Source organism: Pleurodeles waltl, chromosome 8 (genome assembly GCF_031143425.1).
Source record: "Pleurodeles waltl isolate 20211129_DDA chromosome 8, aPleWal1.hap1.20221129, whole genome shotgun sequence".
NCBI classification, from domain to species: Eukaryota; Metazoa; Chordata; class Amphibia; order Caudata; family Salamandridae; genus Pleurodeles; species Pleurodeles waltl.
The window spans coordinates 1,358,927,506-1,358,947,424 of record NC_090447.1 but is presented as its reverse complement, the minus strand read 5'-3'; the positions used below and the strand labels follow the sequence as shown (position 1 = coordinate 1,358,947,424).

The window sequence follows — 19,919 nt, the reverse complement described above, 5'->3', positions numbered from 1 at the left end:
TTGTAAATGAAAGGTGAGTATTCACTCAGGGTGCAAGCAATTAACAGTGACGGGTATTTCATGCTGCCTGCTGCGGTATTGCAGCACTCACTTGTTTCTTTTAAGAAGATTGTCAACGCGCCTAAGTAGCAACCAAACAAGGACCCTTTTCACGGCAATATGCAATGTTTTGAGAACTTTTTTAATTGTTTGTTGCCCATACATTAGCCTATATTTACCTTATGATTCTGTATCTGCTTGAGTTATGGCTTTGAAACTGAGGACACATTGCACTGTGTTTTAGTTTGTAAGTCTGTTGTTTCATCTATCATGTTTAAATGTGCATAAGTTAATTGCTATTGCTTTCTCTCTCTCAACTAAGGTGACAGTGAGGTTTCATTTCTGTATGTTATCAAGTGCACGAGGCTGTTAAGTCTCTTCATTGGAAATATTCTTAGTAAATGATACCAAAGAAAATCATTGTTGCTTTATAATTATTACTAACTCTTTAGCATGGCACCAGGATGAATCTGACCTGTCAAACTATTAATACCTAATTCCTTGTAAAACAACAGTTATAATCTGTGACCCTTTATCTATTGCTTAGGTGTCATTTATGGTAACTGGGTAGCACATTAAATCATCCCCACATATAAACCACATACAGCCGCCAGTTTAGAGACCACACACAATTCTGAAAGTCATTTTGTCGAACTCGAGTATGTACACAAGTTGAATCCTTTATTTGCAACTGGAGTTATTTACCTGACTACAGGGAGACTACCACTCCCATGATTTTATACACCCACCACACCCATATGATGTCACATGCTGTTGCGTGGCATGTGATTGAAAGTACTGCACACAACAAGGAAAAGCACATATAAGCAGGCTCTCAGTCTGACCGTCAGACATCGTTACAGGGGACTGAAGACCATCAGGTGGGAAAACCCATACTCTCTTGAGGATGTAAGTGGTATCAATTGTGTGTTTGATATATTATTTCAAAGCCTGTATACTCTTCCTGCGACCATGATGTGTGTTCTTGAATGTTTGGGAGAAGTAAGGATGTCCTGGCAGCAAACCACTCAAAAATAACAGGTTTTCATATGATTACTTAACTCTCTATAGGCTGTATATGCCTGAACAAACAACAAGCATGATCCATGATAGTTTTAGAATAGTTATCTATTTAGTAAAATTGAATATTTACAAAAGATAAGAACAGTGTCATTACCGTAGAAAATGGATTAAGACTACATTACATTATGGTGTCCCTAAGATGGGGTAAGTTGAATGTCAGAGAGTGCTTGTATCCACTTCTGCATGGGTCGTGTTGATTTGCAGTGTTTTCACATTTTGTCACTATGGAAACACAACCTTCTTTCATTTCTTTGACGTCAGAGGTGCATGTTTGATTTATTTATTATCTTTAGATTCCTCTAGGTTGCGTCAATTGCAATCTTTTGACCCAGCGAGTTATGGGTTTCCCTATTAGAGCCCTGTATGCACGAGCACGATGGGTGTCCTTTGAGCTCTGAAAAAACCTCTCACCCACATGGCTGAGGTCGAAACATTTTGGATACCTAAGGCATAGTACTCACTGGACATCCCCCACTTATTTTTTAATCTTGTTTGGAGTACCACTACTAATAGAAAGAAACTTCTTTGAGTCTATCCTTAAGGTAATTTGATAACTCCAGATCACTTTGCCTATCCGGTATAACTTTGTTAAGGACTCTGTCCATAAGGAGATTCAGTCGATCCAGGCAGTACTACCTTACCAGGGTGAGGTAGGGTTACTTATGATGAAGCATGCCATTAGAGTGGCTGAGGTTTCCTTATCCAGACATTCTGGTCTCACTGGGACTCAACTTGTCTGTTGTGGATGTAGGTTGTCAAACTCATTGTGAGATGTTAGGAAGGTTGTTCTGCAATTTCCTGTTTCTTGTCATTCTCCTTTGGATGGCTATAATAAACCTGGGTTACAGTCCTGAGACCACAGTAGAGTTCAAACTTCCAAATAGTGAAATGCCTGGAGCACCACCTCTAGCAGATTAAATTCCTAAAAATGATATACAGAAATAGCCTTTTCTAGCTTTTAATGTTGCTGGTCATGCACCCTGTGTACTGGAGGATTGATAGAAAGATGACATGACATCAAGAGCTTTTATGGCCGTTGACTGAGCAGGGAATGCATGTATACGATTTGGGTTTTACAGAGACCTTCCTACAAAAGGGTTATTTTCAGTCATGGAACTTGATATCATGTATTGTACTGAGTAATTGTTTCGGTAAATATAATATCAATATAAAAGTACATTATCTTAAGAAGCTAATGTATATGCACTATCTGGTAGAGAAACGTCACACTTAACATTATAACTTTTTCTATAACCGCTGGCTGATACATGTAATACGTGAGACACTGAATTGTTTTTTATGTTTTTTCAACTGATATGTGATTGAGGGATGATTTCAATTTCAGAAAGTACATCCCAGTTTCTAATGGCTGAAAACATGGTGGGTACACCATCTGCAGAGGGAGAACTCCTTGCTGTCATGGAAAGTATGAAACCAAGTAAACAAAATATGCTGCAGAGTAAAGCACAGCGCCTGGGTATAAGTGCACTGTCACTTGAAGAACAGAAACTTCTTCATTCACTTGACCGTCTAAACCAGAGACTGCAATGTGAGTACAGTATGTATATAAATTATAGTTTTTTTATTTTTGGTACAAGCGATTACCAATTTAAAAAAAAATGTCCGGTGTTACAGTTGTTGGATATCAATGGTTTAACATAATACACTCAATATTATTGTTCATATTATAATTATTGCTGTATTACTGTGTATCATTGACTTTACTTTATTATTGTTATTGTTACATGAAGGAAACGGCCATCTTTTGTGTGATGTACCCCCCAGATTTTTGTTTTTGCTGGCTGTAAAAGTCTGTACACTTTACATTTTCTAACCAGTTGTAAAGTCTGGGCTCCTCCTTTCAACATAATGAAATTGGTAGACTCTTAAGTTACATAGGTAACTTACCTATAATGCCCTAGCCTAGTATATGGTAGAAACTGTACCCAGGGCCTGTAAGTTAAATGTCACTAGTGGACTGCTGCACTTATTGTGCTATCCACTACTTTCACAGTGTAAGCATGGCCTCAAGCCTACCATTGTAGCCTGACTAAAGCATTTTTTAAACTGTGACTCGACCTATCAGATGTAAACCTTTCTTTTAAATATTAAAAACTCACCCCTTACATAGGCCTTACTGCCCAGAAGGCAGGGTACATGGTATTCAAAAGAAATTATATGTTACAAAGGTCCTTACAGTGGCTAGGCCCACAAAGCTGTTTTCACTATGGTAAGATTGGCTGTACCACAGGAAAACACTGAGATGTAATAATACATTTGATAATGCTATCTTCAAAAAGTAAACAGCTAGAAAAGTCATTCTTTGAATTTGTTAAAATCCCAAATCACTAGTGAAGCCAGACTTTTAATACATATTAAGGTAAATGGCCCTTTTAGAAAGCTATCTTTTCCCTGCCTAAAGCCCCAGGAAGCTAATTTACATTAGCCTCTAGCTAGCCCTCTGAATGCTCAACCCTGAAAGAGGTGTGAAAAACTGCTCCCCGAACAGGGATACAAAGGCTTAGGTATGGGGAGGTGTTTCTGTTCCTCTGGCAGAATGACCATTTGGCAATGAACTAGAAAGGGACCTCCCCTGTCACAGGCAAATGTCAGATGACACTTGCACAAGCTCCTTCTTTGCTCCCCCACTCAGCTGGCTCCAATCATAGTGGGGAGGAAGCAGCCCTTAGAACTAGTTTGAAATTACCACAACGGATGGGTTGCTCATTTTCCTGTCCACACCTCTGGGGTGGGCACACAGGTTCTGCAAACGGGGAGAAGAGTTTCACTATTTTATATTTAGGCTAAGAGGGGTACTATGGGATTGTGTGCTGTACTGCACACAGGAAAGTATGCAAATGTGGGTAGTGCTACTCCTGGGAGCTTCTGACTTATTTGCTAGGGTTCGGCCAGGAGCCACACCCGCCCATAGACTAGTGCTAGGCATAAATGTGGCATCTGCAGTATCCTCCTTAGAGCAGTACTGGACTTGAGAAAGATCAAAAGAGGACTAAACCTGCTCTCTGAGTCCTGAGAAGATCAGAAGAGGACTGGACCTGCTCTTTCACTGGCACCTACGACGAGGAAGTGGAATCCAAGGGTCATAAAGCTGACCTGCTGTTTAGGTGACAGGGGCATAACAAACTACAAGAGGCCTTTCCTGGAACTGCCCAGCTGACCGCTTCCAACTGGACCTGACCTGGACTCTGCTGTGTGCTTCTCCTGGAGTGAGTCTTGACCTCCCAAGTGCTGTTCCTAAGATCATGGAACACTGAGCTGTGTCAAAGTGTACTCCTCCTAACATAATGAGTAACGTGGGACTTGAGAACGCAAAGCTCCAAAGGAGTCACTAAGTGTGAACGTAGAAGCTTCATCCAGCGTTGGCGGCAAAAGCATCCAGCTGGCGAGGCACCTTTCTAGGGCACGAAAGTTTAATTTCTTACACTCTGAGTTTTCCTATCAAAAGTCAGCAGCTTCGCTGGAACCTCGTCCTATGGCTATCCAACCCTGTGGTACCTTTCTAAGCTATAGCCTGCTGCCTTTCCTCTTGAAGGTTTTGGAATTCCATTTCAGAGACTAACAACCTGATTTATATGTTGACTGTAGGAATACCCCATTGCATCAGTGACGGAGTACCGTTATCAAATTATTGATTGATTCATCCCCGTAGCTAAACCCTCTCCAGCGGCCCGACAGCATAAGTGCTATCGAGAAATGGCTACCTGTCTGCCCATCTAATTAGGCTAGACGGATGTTTAACCAGTTTTTTTTACGGTGCCTCACCGCCAGGGAAACCCTGATGGTGGCAGTAAAATGCTAATACTGATCCTCTACCATTAGAAATGGCTTCCAATGCAAGGGGAGCCTTGCACTTTTATTTTCAAAAAGAAAATCTTGTTTTGGGATTTTCTTTTTGAAAAAAAAAAAAAAACTGGTGCAGGGCTCCATCAGAATACAGCAAAATGCATTGGCAGGAACTGCTATGATGGTGGTTCCTGCCACTGCGCTATTAATTACCACCTGCTTGGCGATCATTTATACATTTGGCGGACAGTCCCTCCGTAATTTACTCCATCCCTCTGACTGATGACGGACCATCCACCCAATAACAAATCAGGTTCAAAGTCCAAATTTAACACTTCTGGCCAGGTCAAACTTGGTTTCTGTATCGACTTGCCTTCCATAATTCAACCTCACTTCGTGCCTAGGTCGCAGTCTACCGGCACCAGCTGACCGTAGTTGGCTCTTAATGCTTTTATGTGCTTTTTGTTATTTAAAGCTTTAAAAATTTATATCTCCATTAGTGGATTTTTGTCATTTTGGTGTTGGTTTATTTACTTAAATTTACTCTAGCGTTCTCTAAGGTACTTTTGGATTTTTCTTGTGTTGTGTTTTGACTTCATTACTGGTTTAGTACTGCATCTGCACCTGCTCCATGCCATATCTATCATGGGGTTGAGCTCATGTTTATTTAGTGACTTTAGTGGCTCACACTTACAAGGATTGTGATTATTACCTGAGATGGGTAGTGACACTCTCAATTAATACTCCAGTGTCTCACATGAGCTTTGGTATTACTGTGATTGTTTATATTTTTGTTATTTGTGTGGTAATTGTAGTGTTGCTTTGCTACTTTAACTGCTATTATTGGTGTTTTATTATACTTTTACCTGTTGTGGTTAAAATTTTCATTAATACAATTTTTGTTAATATAGCCTTTTTGTTCCTCTTGTTTTTAGAGTTGTTATTCCAGTCACAATTGGTTGTGAAGTAAATCTGTTATTGCCGTCATTTTTAATTATAATACTGGATGCAAAAGAATGAAAGGAAAGTCACATAGATCCTAGAGAGAGTGGTAGGATTAGCCCACTCCCAAAGCAAAGCCAGAAGTTGTGTGAGTCAGAGGCACTCAGTCTGGCACTGTGCCAGGATCTGGCCATTGAGCTTTGGCTTGACGGATGCTAAGAGTGTACATGAGGGCATACCGTACCCACTCTAGTGGGGACCTCAGGTGGCTTAAAAAGCTGATGAGACCTTAGAATTCCAACACAGGGCATGGGGTGATGTTACTCCTTTGCAAAGGGGCGACAGACAAAATCTTGTGCAGCAGCACACAAATACTGCATTTGTAGAACAGACAAATTGTAGAAGATTTAACCAAAATAAATGATTAGAAATCATTTTTTTATAGAATAATAATAGAAATGAATCACTCTTTTGCTTCCTTTAATGGACAAGTAGAAACATTTCAATGTTGTCCATGCTGATGCCCAAAAGCAATGTTGTCCTTGCTGATGCCCAGCAGGATCCCTCCAGAGTGATGTGGTAAGAGACCCTTACCATGATCAGGTTCATCCCTTCACAAAGCCCTTTGATGTACCAAGAATGTAGTTTTCTGACAACATGTCTCCCCCAGTTGGCATGTCCAGTATCTATTGATTGGTACTGGCATGCACATGGGCCTGCACCAACACCTTAGAAGCTATAAACCTATCAGTGAGCATTTGAAACTTTGTACACACACAGTCAGTTCCCTGAGCCCCTTGTAGCTCTGTTTATGTATACCACCAGAACTAACTGCTGTCCTCTGTATCACGCTGCATATTAAATTTATTGGTTCAGGCTGGTGCTTTTCTGCAATCAATCCTATTCCTTCATGTTTGCTTCCCTACTTCTTCCCAGCCTCTGTGGTTAACATCTTTGCTTATTTCTTCATGAATATAATTTCATTTGTCCTCATCTTCTAGCCTGTCCTTATCTCTACCTGCACTTCAACACTACTCTATATTGCATGCGCTTGTGAAATGTTGGACTCTGCAACTGTCCGTGTATTTTCATCATATCATATTTAGATTCACCTTCGCTGTTGTTTTCACCTGCGATATGTCATATTAAAATATGATGTGTAGTGCACATTGTGCCACCATATGTTAGGCCTAAAGTTCTGATGGATGAGAACAGAAAAGATGGAAAATGTGTCACCAGAACATCAGAACATGGAGTCACAGTAAAGAAAACTAGAAAAGTGTCTTGTGGATGGTGTTTTATTCATCTAAATGCTGATATCGATCAGCCATAGAAATCTGACCATCAGGAGAGTTAATGGAGGAACATGGCAGATGGATGCTAACTGACTATTAAACCTACTTGTCTGATTGCCCTCAGATTGATTGTTTTGCCAGAGAACTTTCCTGGGTTCACACTTTTTTGGTATTCTACCTATGATATGTTATATTGGTACTGCATAGAGATTTGTGCCACCTTAAGATTCCTTTTTAGTGCTGGGTTGAAGAGATATTTGAAATGAGGTGCCAATAGAGAGGGAACAAGTGGTCAAAACTGAGGAAATTAATACCTTACGGATGGAGTGGTAGGCCCCTTAAGGCTAGTATGTCACCAGAGACAGCAATAGAACTACTGTATGATGATGGCCAGTTTTAGATGTCTCACCAGCAAGAAAGGAAGGAGAGAAAGGGGTGGCAGGAAAAGTAATGGGGGAAGGGGATAGTAGAAGTGCAAATGTGCGATGAAGAGGGTTAGAAATCATGGTAAACAGTTTGAGAGATGATAATGCAGGGTTGACAGAGCCCCTTGAGAAACTGCCTACACATGTCTTTGAAGCCTTCTCTTACTAGATACATTTACCAGTTTTCCAACAGGGGAAGAAGAAGATAGAAAGTAGAAGAACTGGCTATGGCAGGTGCTCTGTCTTCTGGAAGGATAGAGTCATCTGAGTTGAGAGAAGGAGCCTTCAGCAGGATACAAAAAGGCTTTGCACTAGCACTCATTTGGACTTGAAGCGTCTAGACAGGGCCAGTGTTGCTAATTACATCGTACTAACTGTAGATGCAGCAGAATGGAGTTGAATTTACATTTGGTGTGTGCTTAAAATGGCTAGATCAGAGCTTAGAACCTTGCCCACTTACCTCCTAGATTTGTAATGATACTCCTGTGGTGATTCATAGATGACTATATTCTTTGTTACTTTGCAAGCTGTTTCTTGTGAAATGCTACTTCTTCTATGTCACATGCTGCTTCCAGGGTAATTTAAAAATAAACTTTGTTATGCTCTCTAAGCAAAGAATAGCATCTATGCCTTGTATAATACTCTCTCTAAAAGATATACACTCATAATGCTGTTCCGCTTGGATTCTCAAGCCTAGTTTTCACCTTTGGTGGCAGATGAGTCTACTTGTAAGCAGGCATAGCCCATCCTTTAGGGCAGAGGGGCCACGCCCCCCCGCCTTTTACCACTCATGAAGAGTGCCGGTCAGGCTGAACAAAGGTCAGCCTGACAGACACTCTTCATGTTCAGGTGAGACAGCCAGCAGCAGACATGCGTGATTTGCGCAGACTCATGGCTGCCTGAGCTGAACTTTGCTGGGCTGAAGAGGTCATAGCTCCTATGGTCGTGACCTCCTCAGCTCAGCAAAGGTGCCTCGAGGCCCTCCCCCGGGTGACGAGGGAAGTGTCACTCATTGACTTCTACCTTGGTGCTTCAGGTTTAAGCCCTGAAGCGCCCCAGGCGAGTGTCAATCAGTGACACCTCGTCACAGAGTGGGGTGGGGTCAGCAGTCTCAGTGACCCCATCCCACTCTGTGATGAAGTTGGGACTGCTGGACCCAGGTCAGCCAATGAGGGAAGGCAGCAGTCCCAACCCTCCTGCGACCTCTGAGGCTGAAGGTAAGTATGTGTGTGTGTGTGTGATCTTTTTAAATTAATGTTTGGTGTGTGCATGTTTGAATGTTAATGAGTGTTGTTAATGGATGTGCGTGTGTGAAAGAATGAGTGTGAGTGTGCTTCCCGTCCACCCCCCTCCCTCCTATAACTGCTAGCTGTCACTGCTTTTAAGAACACATAGTAGACTCAGTATTGCTCAAGTCACACTTTAAAGTGATGAGGATGAATGCAGAGTCCAGTCATGTTGCATGTGGATGAGATGTTGTGACTGGTACTGTATTTTTGTGCTTTTCTCATATACTGCTCTTTGGACTGGTTCACTCTGCACCATATCTCTCATGGAAATCTGTATCCGTCTACCAACTCCATGTTCAGCACACATTTTTCTTGTGGAGGGCGAAATATGTTTATCATTTCCCAGTGACAGATTATGGCCCTCATTCTGACCTTGGCGGTCAGCGGAGAGGCGGCGGTCGGACCGCGAACAGACCGGCGGTAAAAAAAATGGCATTCTGACCGCGGCGGTCACCGCCGCAATCGACCGCCAGCCACTTCCCCACTCCGACAGCCACGGCGGTCATGACCGACGGGCTGGAGTCTGCGCACTCCGGTCCGGCGGTCGACCCAAGACCGCCAACGGTATCATGACCCTGCTTACCGCCGCGGTTTCTGGCGGTCGGGAACCGCCATGCGAACCATGGCGGTAGGCACTATCGGGGCCAGGGAATTCCTTCCCTGGCACTGATAGGGGTCTCCGCCACCCCCCACTGCCCCCCGAGTCCTCCCCCCACACCCTCCACCCCCCTGCCACCCCCCAGAGGTGGTATGAACCCCCTCCCCACCCCCACCCCGACATGCACATACACGCACCCCGACATGCACACACCCCCAACATGCACATATACACACCCCCTACACACACACATACACAACGGGGACACATACCCGCACACATACATGCCGACATGCGCACCCGCCGAACTACACACATTGCCCATAGGCACAGCAGCACTCCCCGCCCGCATGCACGCACTCACACACCCCCTCTACACACTCACACGCACACCCCATGCACGCACACATCACACAACACCCCCCCACCCCCTCCCCTCACGGATGATCAACTTACCTTGTGCGTTGGTCCTCCGGGAGGCGACAGGAGCCATGGGGAGGTGACCGCCAACAGAAGACCGCCACACAGAAATGTGGGTCGTAATTCTGTGGGCGGTGTTCTGCTGGCGTGGCGGTGGAGGTTGACCAGTCTCCACTTTCCCGCCGACCGCCAGTGTGGCTGCTGGCGGTTTTCCGGCGGAACGCTCCCAGCGGTCGGAATGCGCACAGCGGCATACCGCCGCGGTCGGCGGTCTTCACCGCGGCGGTAACTCGGCGGTCTTGCGAAAAGACCGCCAAGGTCAGAATGACCCCCTATGTGTTGTTTGTGCCACTGCCCCTTTAGTTTTTCCATCATGGTTTCCTAATCTTCTGCTTTACAACTTTGAGCTTCCTCACTAGGTAAATATGGGTGCCTGGGCATATTGGCAGATGTTATATGTAATCTAAGATTTTAGGAACCACAGCTGACAATTCTCTGCTCTTAAAGGCCCACACGTTGATCATGCTCAGCATTTTCCTACTTCTGTGCCCTATCGATTGTTGAATTTGTCCCACTGCCATCACGCCAGCATTAAATAGCTTTGTAATGGTTCACCTTAAAAGTAAAAGTAAAGTAGCTCCAAGTACACATCTGCAGAACTGAATAATAGACATGATGACCAGTGCACTACTAACAACATACATAATGTTCAAGGGAATAACCAAAATTGCCAATGATATTACTAATAGTTTTAAAAAGTTACCAATAATAATGCATTGTTACCAATGGGACAATTGGAAGCAGGAAATCCAGATGGCACAAACAATTCCTTGAAATGGATCCAAAATGAAGCAGCACAAAGGGGGCATGGCAGGGGTTTAGCCTTCCTGACTTCTTCAAGGAAATCTTGGAAAGCATCAAGAGTTGAATGGAGAGCTAGCTACAGTAGAAACGTGATTGAGGCAAGGATAATATCAAGTGCTAGGGTAAAGGAAACCCAACTGTTCACCCAATCACCTATCTGGGAGAATTAGGTAATCAGAAATATGTGGAGGAGGATAGGGCAATGACTGTATCTGAGGAAACATGGATATCAAGAGAGACAAACATTGAGGAAAGAACTAGTCAGTCAGAATAAATGTATTTGGTCTAGTTTGACCATAAAAGTCAGCATAAAAACACAACACAATCAGCACTCAATCAATAAACCATGATAAAATTGAAAGTGCATCAACCTAGCATCATAAAATCAATAAAACCTTGCAGAATAAAACTTGCGGGCTAAAAGGACCTAAAAGAAAAGGATTACATAACTATAGTGTCCCTCTGCTTAGTTGCGTATTGAATAAAAGCAGCAATTAGAAAACAGATCTTCACAGTAGGCTGTGTTTGCAGATAGGCCAGAGCAGGTCTGCAGTGTTGTATATTAACCTGTTTTGAGAAGGGTAAGAGGTAGCGCTTTGTTAAAGTAGAATAAAAACTGCAAAAGACCAGGTGCATAGGGCTTTGCGCAGAGCAATCATCGCAGGAGCAGACAGGTAAAGTTGAAAAATAAGAACCCTGTAAGGGGAAAGAAGACAAAAAGTGCATTGTGCTTAGTCTAAATCTGACCAACAGAAATCTGTGCTGCTGGCTTTTCACCTAAACTAAAAAAGGTGCAATACCAGTATTTGTGGAAATACCCATATACGCCTGGACAGTTGGCTTGTCTGCCTCCCTCCTCAGATCCAGACAGTAAGCCAATAAATCAGTTTTCAAGGAATTTAAAATGCCTGGCTTTAAGCTACTGGGTGAGCAGAAAAGGTATTCGCGGTCCAAGCTTAGATGGGTTTTGTGGATTAACTTAATCCATTGGATATCTAAGAATCAATCAAATTTTAAACATTTAAACAGTCATTAAGCACAGCCTGATTGAATGAGGGTTGGCTCCTTGTTCAGATCCTTAACCACGTGAGGAGGAGTTGTGTTTTGATTAAATCATTGATATACCCTACCCCCACCTCAGAGTGGCAAATAAAGGAGCTGGTACGTTTGTGCAAAGCAAGTAGTCATTTGACAAAAACATTCTAAATTCTTTCCAATCCAGCTTGATCACTAATCAACCACACGCAAGCCCCATGGTAGGTGATGGCACATCACTTAGCTCTATATATGCCACAAGTTCCATCTCAGGCTTAGAGCCTATGCTATTATAAAAACTAAAAGCTGCCTCCACAACCTTGGAAAAGGCAGTGGCTCTGCAAATGTTTAATGGACCCCACATAAGACATTTGTCAAAGAGTACATAGATAGGAGAACATGGGGACAGAGCTGAATTTAGGTAATCAGAAATATGTGTGGGAAGACAGGGCATTATCAAGCGAGACAAACATTGAGGGAAGAAGTAGTCAACATGTAGTACAAGAGAAGCAATTGTTATTCGAACAGCAAACTACCCAATTCAGTGACCTAGCAGTTTCTAAATACAGCTGAATTACATAAGCCACAAAAGATCATTTGAAAGAAGACATCCTATTAACAAGAGGTTCACCTGCTGGGGAAAAACAGAAAAGATTGTCTAAAGCTGAGCTTTCCAAACTTTATTGACCAACTCCTCAACACTTAAAGGGTACAGTCAGTTCTCCTTTCATCCCTGTTCAGTTCAGGCCAAAGTCAAGAAAATAGCCCGTTGCAGCCACACCACTGTCTAAAAATATGAGCTGTTAAACCTCTTTTAAAATAAATCAAAATCAGTTATACTTTAAATTTCACCTGGTAGTGTTTCCTACCACCAAACCTGTTCACCCAAATACGTCTGCTCTCAGTAATGCACCTGGTTACCATAAGGATGTTCTAGAAACCCTTACGGAATTTTAAAGAACTTGCCCCTTCTGCTGGGCTATTGAACAGATCATTGAAAGGGTGCAATGTGTCCCTCTGTCAGAGAAAGAGAACCAATGGAGTGTCTTTAAAATCTAACTAACATGGTTCTACCTGTTTCGATTGGCCACCAGCTGTACAGTATAGTTCTGAATTTCTGCAGCGTAGGAGGCTGGCTCTCTGTATAGTGTACACAAATGATGTGCACTATGCAGAGGGTCCAAGCAACCCCATGTTGGTATTCAGAGGTAATAAATAGACAACCCAGTTCCCTATTTTAGTAGTAACTTGGTCGAGCAGTTGTAATCTTCTAATCTTGGAGATGTGCTAAGAATTTTTTGAACCCCTTGTATACATAAAGGTAGACACAAACTCAAAAGAATAACTCCAGACCAAGTTACAAAAATACTTCAAATTGGTATATAATTTTTAAGACCAGGATCATCAAACTGGATAAGTACTTTGTAAGTAATGGTTTTCAAAGTTTAGCAAAAATAGTCTTTTTGTGCGTAATTATGCACCACTGGAGTCAATGGGAAAAACGTCCATATAAAATAAGGCAGTGCTTTCACAAATGTTACCTTCTGTTTTTAGGTCGAGGTCATCAAGATGTTCTGTGGGCCAGCCACAGAAGTTTGGGCGGTTCGCTGTTCAAGCGGGAGCAGCAGTTGAAAGTCTTAGAGCTGGTGCAGAACAGCGAAGAGGACCATTTGGAAATACACTGCACAGAAGGACTTAAAGGTAAGACCAGTGGGTCCCATTGGAGTGTAGAGTTCGCAAGGGGTTAGGGATGCCAAAGCACAGCTGGTTTTCTGATGCAGGGGCCAGGGAGGATGGGTGTAGTGCAGATAGGTCAGCCAAAGGTTGAGCCGCCTAGGGTCATTTAAACCAGGTGCAGGTGAAATTGAGGGTGGATTGCAGGTCAGCAGGGCCACTCTGGGTGTTTGTTCTTGGGTGTTCTGAAGTCCCTTGGCTGGACCTTGTTTCTGATGGATACAACTGCCTGTGGATTCCTCACCTAATGAATTCTCCCAATGCGCCAGCATTCAACGGAAATTTTCTTCCCAGCTCTGCACGTCGACGAGGACGTCATTATTGCCCGACTCCCACACGACTCCGTCTGACGTCATCGTTGCAATAAGAGGACCTCGTCGGCGTGCTGATGTCAGTTACCTTTTTTCTGTGCCTTCGAAGCATAAAGGTTTTTCTCCTGGCTCTTGGGAAGCTACTGTTTCTCGAAGGTTTTACTTTGTTAAAATGTCTCCACCTCGTAAATCAGGGTTCTAGCCTTGTAGAGAGTGCGGGGGTCGTATGTCTGTGACGGACCCGCATAATGACTGCTAGTGGTGTTTGAGCTCCGAGCACAACGTGGAGGAGTGTGGTTTGTGTCAAAAAATGAACCCGAAGGTGCTCAAGGAGCGAGATGCCAAGCTGTTTTTGGCCAAGGCTAAAAAGAAATAGAAGCATGGACATCGGAGGTTATCTTCAGGGAAGTCCTCGAGATTGCATAGGAGACGGCGTCGACATGATTCCCGGCGTCGACATGATTCCTGTCGCTGTTCAGAGAGGTACCGATCCTGGTCGAGGTCACCATCTATTCGGCGGCATCCGACGTGGGATGTCAGTCCGACGGTGACTCCTCAGCCTGGCAGCCCTCAGGCTTTTCCAGCGCCGTTGGTGTTTGAGGTGGTCAAGCCTTCCCAGAGTCCTGGCTTCTTGCCTGCAGCGCAGTCGGAGGTGCCTGATCCAGCGCCAACACCGCAAGAGTATCCAGCATTCCCGGCTCCAGTAGCGGATCAGCCGCATTCTTGAATGCTATGTTTAATATCTTTAACTCCATGGCCCCTGGTGGTGCACCGGCTGGTCCCTCAGGCCCCTTGGCTTTTGGTTTGGGCGTTCCGGCTTCATACAAGTCGATGGCATTCATGCCCTGCAGAGGGTGCCAGTGGCATCGCCGAGGAGACCTTCGACGCCGGTGGCTTCTGTGGATCCGGTGGGGCCAATGACTTTGCCACGCGAATCCAGTCGACGCTGGGGAAGAGAGGCTGTTTATCCATGACACCGATAAATCTGGCGTTGGACGAATCCGGAGATCGGGGTGTGTCTCCTGGGCCGCGTCAGCGTCAGCCAATTCTATGTCGACACTGAGGATAGAGGCCAGGCTGCGTTCAAGAAGAAGGGCTCTGCGGCTTTTGGCGGAGCAAGAGTTTAGAAGGCAGCTCCTGGAGGAAGGAGAGATCGCTGAGCCCCTGGGAGACTTTCAGGGTTTGGAATCCGCGAGTGGTCTCAATACTTCCCCTGAGTGGGATCTAGCCTCTCCTGGGGAATTTACTGAGGAGGCTGCCTCGTTCCATACGGTGATAATGAAGGTGCCGGACTTTCTGGACCTTCCGCTACCGGCAGCTGAGGTAAAGACGAACATTCTGAAGGAAGTCTTGCATCCTGCTTCGGCTGCTGCGGAACCACTCCTTCCGTTCAATGAGGCTCTTACAGAACCAATCCTGGAAGTGTGGAGGAAGCCTGTATCTTCGACTGCTGTAAGCAGATCTGTGGCGAGAAGATATAGGGCCTGATTACAACTTTGGAGGAGGTGTTAATCTGTCCCAAATGTGACGGATATACCACCAGCCGTATTATGAGTTCCATAGGATATAATGGACTTGTAATACGGCTGGTAGTATATCCGTCACTTTACCGTCACTTTTGGGACGGATTAACACCTCCTCCAAAGTTGTAATCAGGCCCATAGAGTGGCTCCTGGGAACCCAGGATTCCTCTCTCGGCATCCGACTCCGGAGAGTCTGGTGGTTCAGGCCTCGTGCTCCTCACGTTCAGCTCCTGGTTCCTTCCCTGGGGCTCCATCGGACAGGGAGACGAAAAGGATGGAGCAATCTGCCAAGAAGATTTTTTCTTTGTGCAGTATTGCCCTCAAGTCTGCAAATGCCACTTGTGTTTTGGGAAGGTATATCCATGCCCTGATGGCCGCGGCCAAGGCTGTGCTACCTGATTTGCCTCAGGACATATGGGGTCTCCTGTCTGATGCGCAAGCGGCAGCGACTCAGGTTATTCAGTCGGGGCTGGATACGTCGGACTCAGTGGCCAGGGCAATGTGCACATCTGTGGTCACAAGGAGACATGCATGGTGGAGGTCTTCTGGATTTTCAACAGATGTACAGACGATCCTGTTGGACTTGCCGTTTGATGGGGACAAGTTGTTTGGTTCCAAAGCTGACTGTGCCTTTAGAGCGCTTTCAGGAGAGCAGGGCTACTGCCAAGTCCCTAGGCCTGCAGGCTTCTATGACCACCCCATTCAGGTCTTTTAGAAGATTCAGGGGGTTTGGAAGAGGAACTTCCTTTTGGGGTAGACCCCTACCGGCAGGCCAACAACCGTCTAGCCTTCCCTATAGGTCCTATAGAAGGCGGGGTAGGGTTAGAACGAGAGGAGCCACCCAGCAGCACCCTGCCTCTTCCTCGCGGGGTGCAACAGGGAAAGCAGCCTTAGTCCTCCATCCATTGCATCCCATGCTTCTCCTGTATGGGGAAGGTTGTTTCTTTTTCTCCGTATGTGGGAGCTGATCACATCGGACTCCTGGGTCCTCAATATTGTGGGGAAAGGTTATGCCCTTCCTTTTCGGAAGTTTCCCCCTCCCAGCCCTCCCACGTCCATCCTTTTGCACAGAAGACCATCTCCTGTTGTTGCAGCAGGAAGTTCTAGTCCTTTTATCGAAAGGTGCAGTGGAGTTGGTTCCAGAGCAGGAAAGGTGTCAAGGTTGTTATTCAAGATATTTCCTGATCCCCCAAGAAGGATGGTCGTTTGAGGCCGGTCCTGGACCTGAGGGTTTTGAATTGGTTCCTCAAACAGGAGAAATTCAAAATGATGACTCTAGCGCAGGTGCTTCTGGCGTTGAACAAAGAAGATTGGATGATGTCTGTCGACTTACAGGATGCTTACTTTCATATCCCTATTCTGAAGTCGCACAGGAAGTATCTCCGGTTTGTGCTAGGGTCGCAACACTACCACTTTACGGTTTTTCCTTTTGGTCTTACTTCAGCACCTCGAGTCTTCACGAAGGTGATGGCGGTGGTTGCAGCAAATCTCAGGAGGAAGGGAATATCGGTATTCCCTTACCTGGATGATTGGTTCATCAAAGCCAAGTCTCCGGAGCTCGTGCTGCATCACCTGCAAATGACAACCCAGTTGTTGTTCAATCTGGGGTTTTCGGTAAACGTGCCCAAATCTCACCTGGAGCCCTCTCAACGCCTCCTGTTCATAGGGGCAGTACTGGACACACTTGAATCGGGCCTATCCTCCGCCTCAGCGGATTCAGGACATTCAGGCGTTGATTCCAATGTTTCAAAGTGGAGCGGTTGTTTCAGTCCTCAAGGTCCTTCGTCTGCTCGGTCTGTTCGCTTCTTGCATTATGTTGGTCACTGATGCACGCTGGCACATTAGAGCTCTTCAGTGGTGCCTCCGCAGGCAGTGGTTTCAGCACAGAGGGGATCTCGGGGAGTCTATAAAGATCTCCAGAGACACTGCAGCGGATCTACGATGGTGGCCTGCGGACGGCAATCTTTCCCAAGGAAGGCCGTTTTCGCTACCACCACCAATGGCCACGGTTATAACGGATGCCTCCACTCTAGGATGGGGAGCTCATCTGGGGGACCTGGAGGTCAAAGGTCATTGGTCTCCAGTGGAACAGATGTTTCATATCAATCTGTTAGAATTGCAGGCGATACGTTTGGCTCTCAAGGCCTTCCTCCCTTCCCTTTGTGGTCAGTTGATTCAGGTCCTGATGGACGACACTACCGCGATGTGGTACATCAACAAGCAGGGAGGAGTAGGGTTGTACCTTCTTTGCAGAGAGGCTCTGCAGATCTGGTCCTGGGCACAGGACCATCAGATTTGCGTAGTAGCAAACCATCTGGCCAGAGTTCTGAACGTACATGCGGACAGTCTCAGTCGACACTTCTCAGTCGATCATGAGTAGCATCTCCATCCAGACCTGGTCCTTCACATCTTCCGGATGTGGGGATTCCCTTAGGTAGGCCTCTTTGCCACTCGGGAGAACGCGCACTGCCAGTCGTTCTGCAGCCTCCAGTATCTGGTGCAAGGGGCGTTGGGGAACGTGTTTCAGATGTCCTGGTACGGCCAGTTGTTTTTCGCGTTTCCCCCCATACCCTTGATTCCTCGGGTTTCGAGGAAGATTCGCCAAGACCGGGCCCAAGTCATTTTAATAGCTCTGGATTGGCCAAGAAGGGTGTGGTACTCAGACCTTCTCCAACCCTCACTGTGCCCTCCGCTTGGTCTCCCTCACAGGGCAGATCTCCTCTCGCAGTCGCAGGGGCAGGTTCTACACCCCCACCTCCAGAGCCTGCACCTTCATGCCTGGAGATTGAACAGGGCAATCTGAGTTCCTTTTCTCTTCCGCCAGAAGTGGTGGACGTTATTTTATCGGCCAGGCAACACTCCACCAAATCTATCTATGCTGGTAGATGGGCAAAATTTGTTGCTTGGTGTGGAGAGAAGCAAATTGATCCTTTACGGGCCTTTTTGTCGGACATATTAATATTTGCGTTGTCCTTGGCGCAGAGGGGTTGTGCAGTTGCGACTGTTAAGGGCTATCTGTCGGCACTGTTGGCCTTTCTGTGCCTTCCCGATCAACCCTCTTTATTTAAGTCCCCTATAGTTATAAGGTTCTTTAAGGGTCTTACTAATAGGTTTCACCCACTCCATTTATTATGCCGCAGTGGGCTTTGAATTTAGTTCTTACATTCCTGATGGGTTCGCCGTTTGAACCTTTGCATTCATGTCCGTTAAGGTTGCTGGTATTAAAGACTGTTTTTCTCATAGCTATCACTTGGTCTAGGCGAGTGAGTGAACTTCAACAGCTTAGCGTTAAACCCCCTTTTACTTCTTTTCATGCGGACAAGGTGGTGCTGAGTACCAGGGCGGCTTTCCTACCAAAGGTTGTCACACCCTTCCATTTGGGACAATCTATAACGCTTTCGTCTTTCTACCATCCTCCCCATCCATCAAAAGAGGAGGAGAGACTTCATCGGCTTGACCCGATGAGAGCTTTAAGTTTCTACATCGAGAGAACGAGAGAGTTCCAGGTGGATGATCAGCTCTTCATTGGCTACATGGGGAAGAGGAAAGGCAAGGCAGTCCACAACAGAACACTGTCCAGCTGGGTCATTCTTTGTATAAAAGTATGTTATTCCTTAGCAAAGAAGGTTCCTCCTGTTGGAATTGGAGCCCATTCCACCAGGGCTAAGTCGGCCTTTTCAGCCTTGGCTAGAGGTGTACCTGTGGATGAAATTTGTAAGGCCTCCATACTTTTGTAAAGCATTATTGCTTGGACTCAGAGGTAAGGAGGGATGGCCATTTTGCACGGTCCGTGCTGCAAGATTTCTTGGTGTGACCATTCAGGCACCCGCCACCAAGTGCGGTACTGCTTTGGGACTATACTCCTTAGGTGAGGAATCCACAGGTAGTTGTATCCATCAGAAGAACAAGTTACTTACCTTCGGTAGCGCCTTTTCTGGTGGATACACTAGCTACCTGTGGATTCCTCACGGTCCCACCCACCTCCCCGTTGCTTGGTTGGTCATACCAAGATTTCCTAGGGTGAATGTATATTTGATTGTATATGTATATATATATATGTACATATATGTGATATATATAGATGTTTATATTTGTATATTTTGCTGTTTTTATTTGATTAAATATTACGTATTATATTTGATTGATGTAGTCATGTCAAGCATGTGATGTCAGGTGATTACCTGTTTGCCTCAAAGGCACATAAAAAATGGTGAAAACTGACGTCAGCACACCAGCGAGGTCCTCTTATTGCCACGATGACGTCAGACGGAGTCACTTGGGAGTCGGGCAGTAGTGACGTCCTCGTTGACGTGCAGAGCTGGGAAGAAAAGTTCCGTCGAATGCTGGCGCATTGGGAGAATTCATTAGGTGAGGAACCCACAGGTAGCTAGTGTATCCACAAGAAAAGACGTTACCGAAGGTAAGTAACTTGTTTGTCTGGTCCTTGGTGAGTCCGGAGTGGACTTTTCTTCTGGGTGTCTGACGTTGGTGATCCAGTACCCCAGGCTGTGGCACGTCTCAGCCACTGGACGTCACAGTGCCACCAATCTTGGCACA

At 45.4% G+C, this 19,919-nt stretch overlaps 1 protein-coding gene across 2 annotated transcripts in view; it reads left to right on the top strand.

Moving 5' to 3' along the window:
- CEP126 (centrosomal protein 126) overlaps positions 1-19,919 on the top strand; it is a 304,423-nt gene that overhangs the window by 222,517 nt on the left and 61,987 nt on the right. For both annotated transcript variants that reach the window (XM_069202376.1, XM_069202377.1), the window contains exon 10: positions 2,468-2,671. In XM_069202376.1, the coding sequence (XP_069058477.1) occupies positions 2,468-2,671 (204 nt within the window). The remainder of the gene's footprint in view (positions 1-2,467; positions 2,672-19,919) is intronic.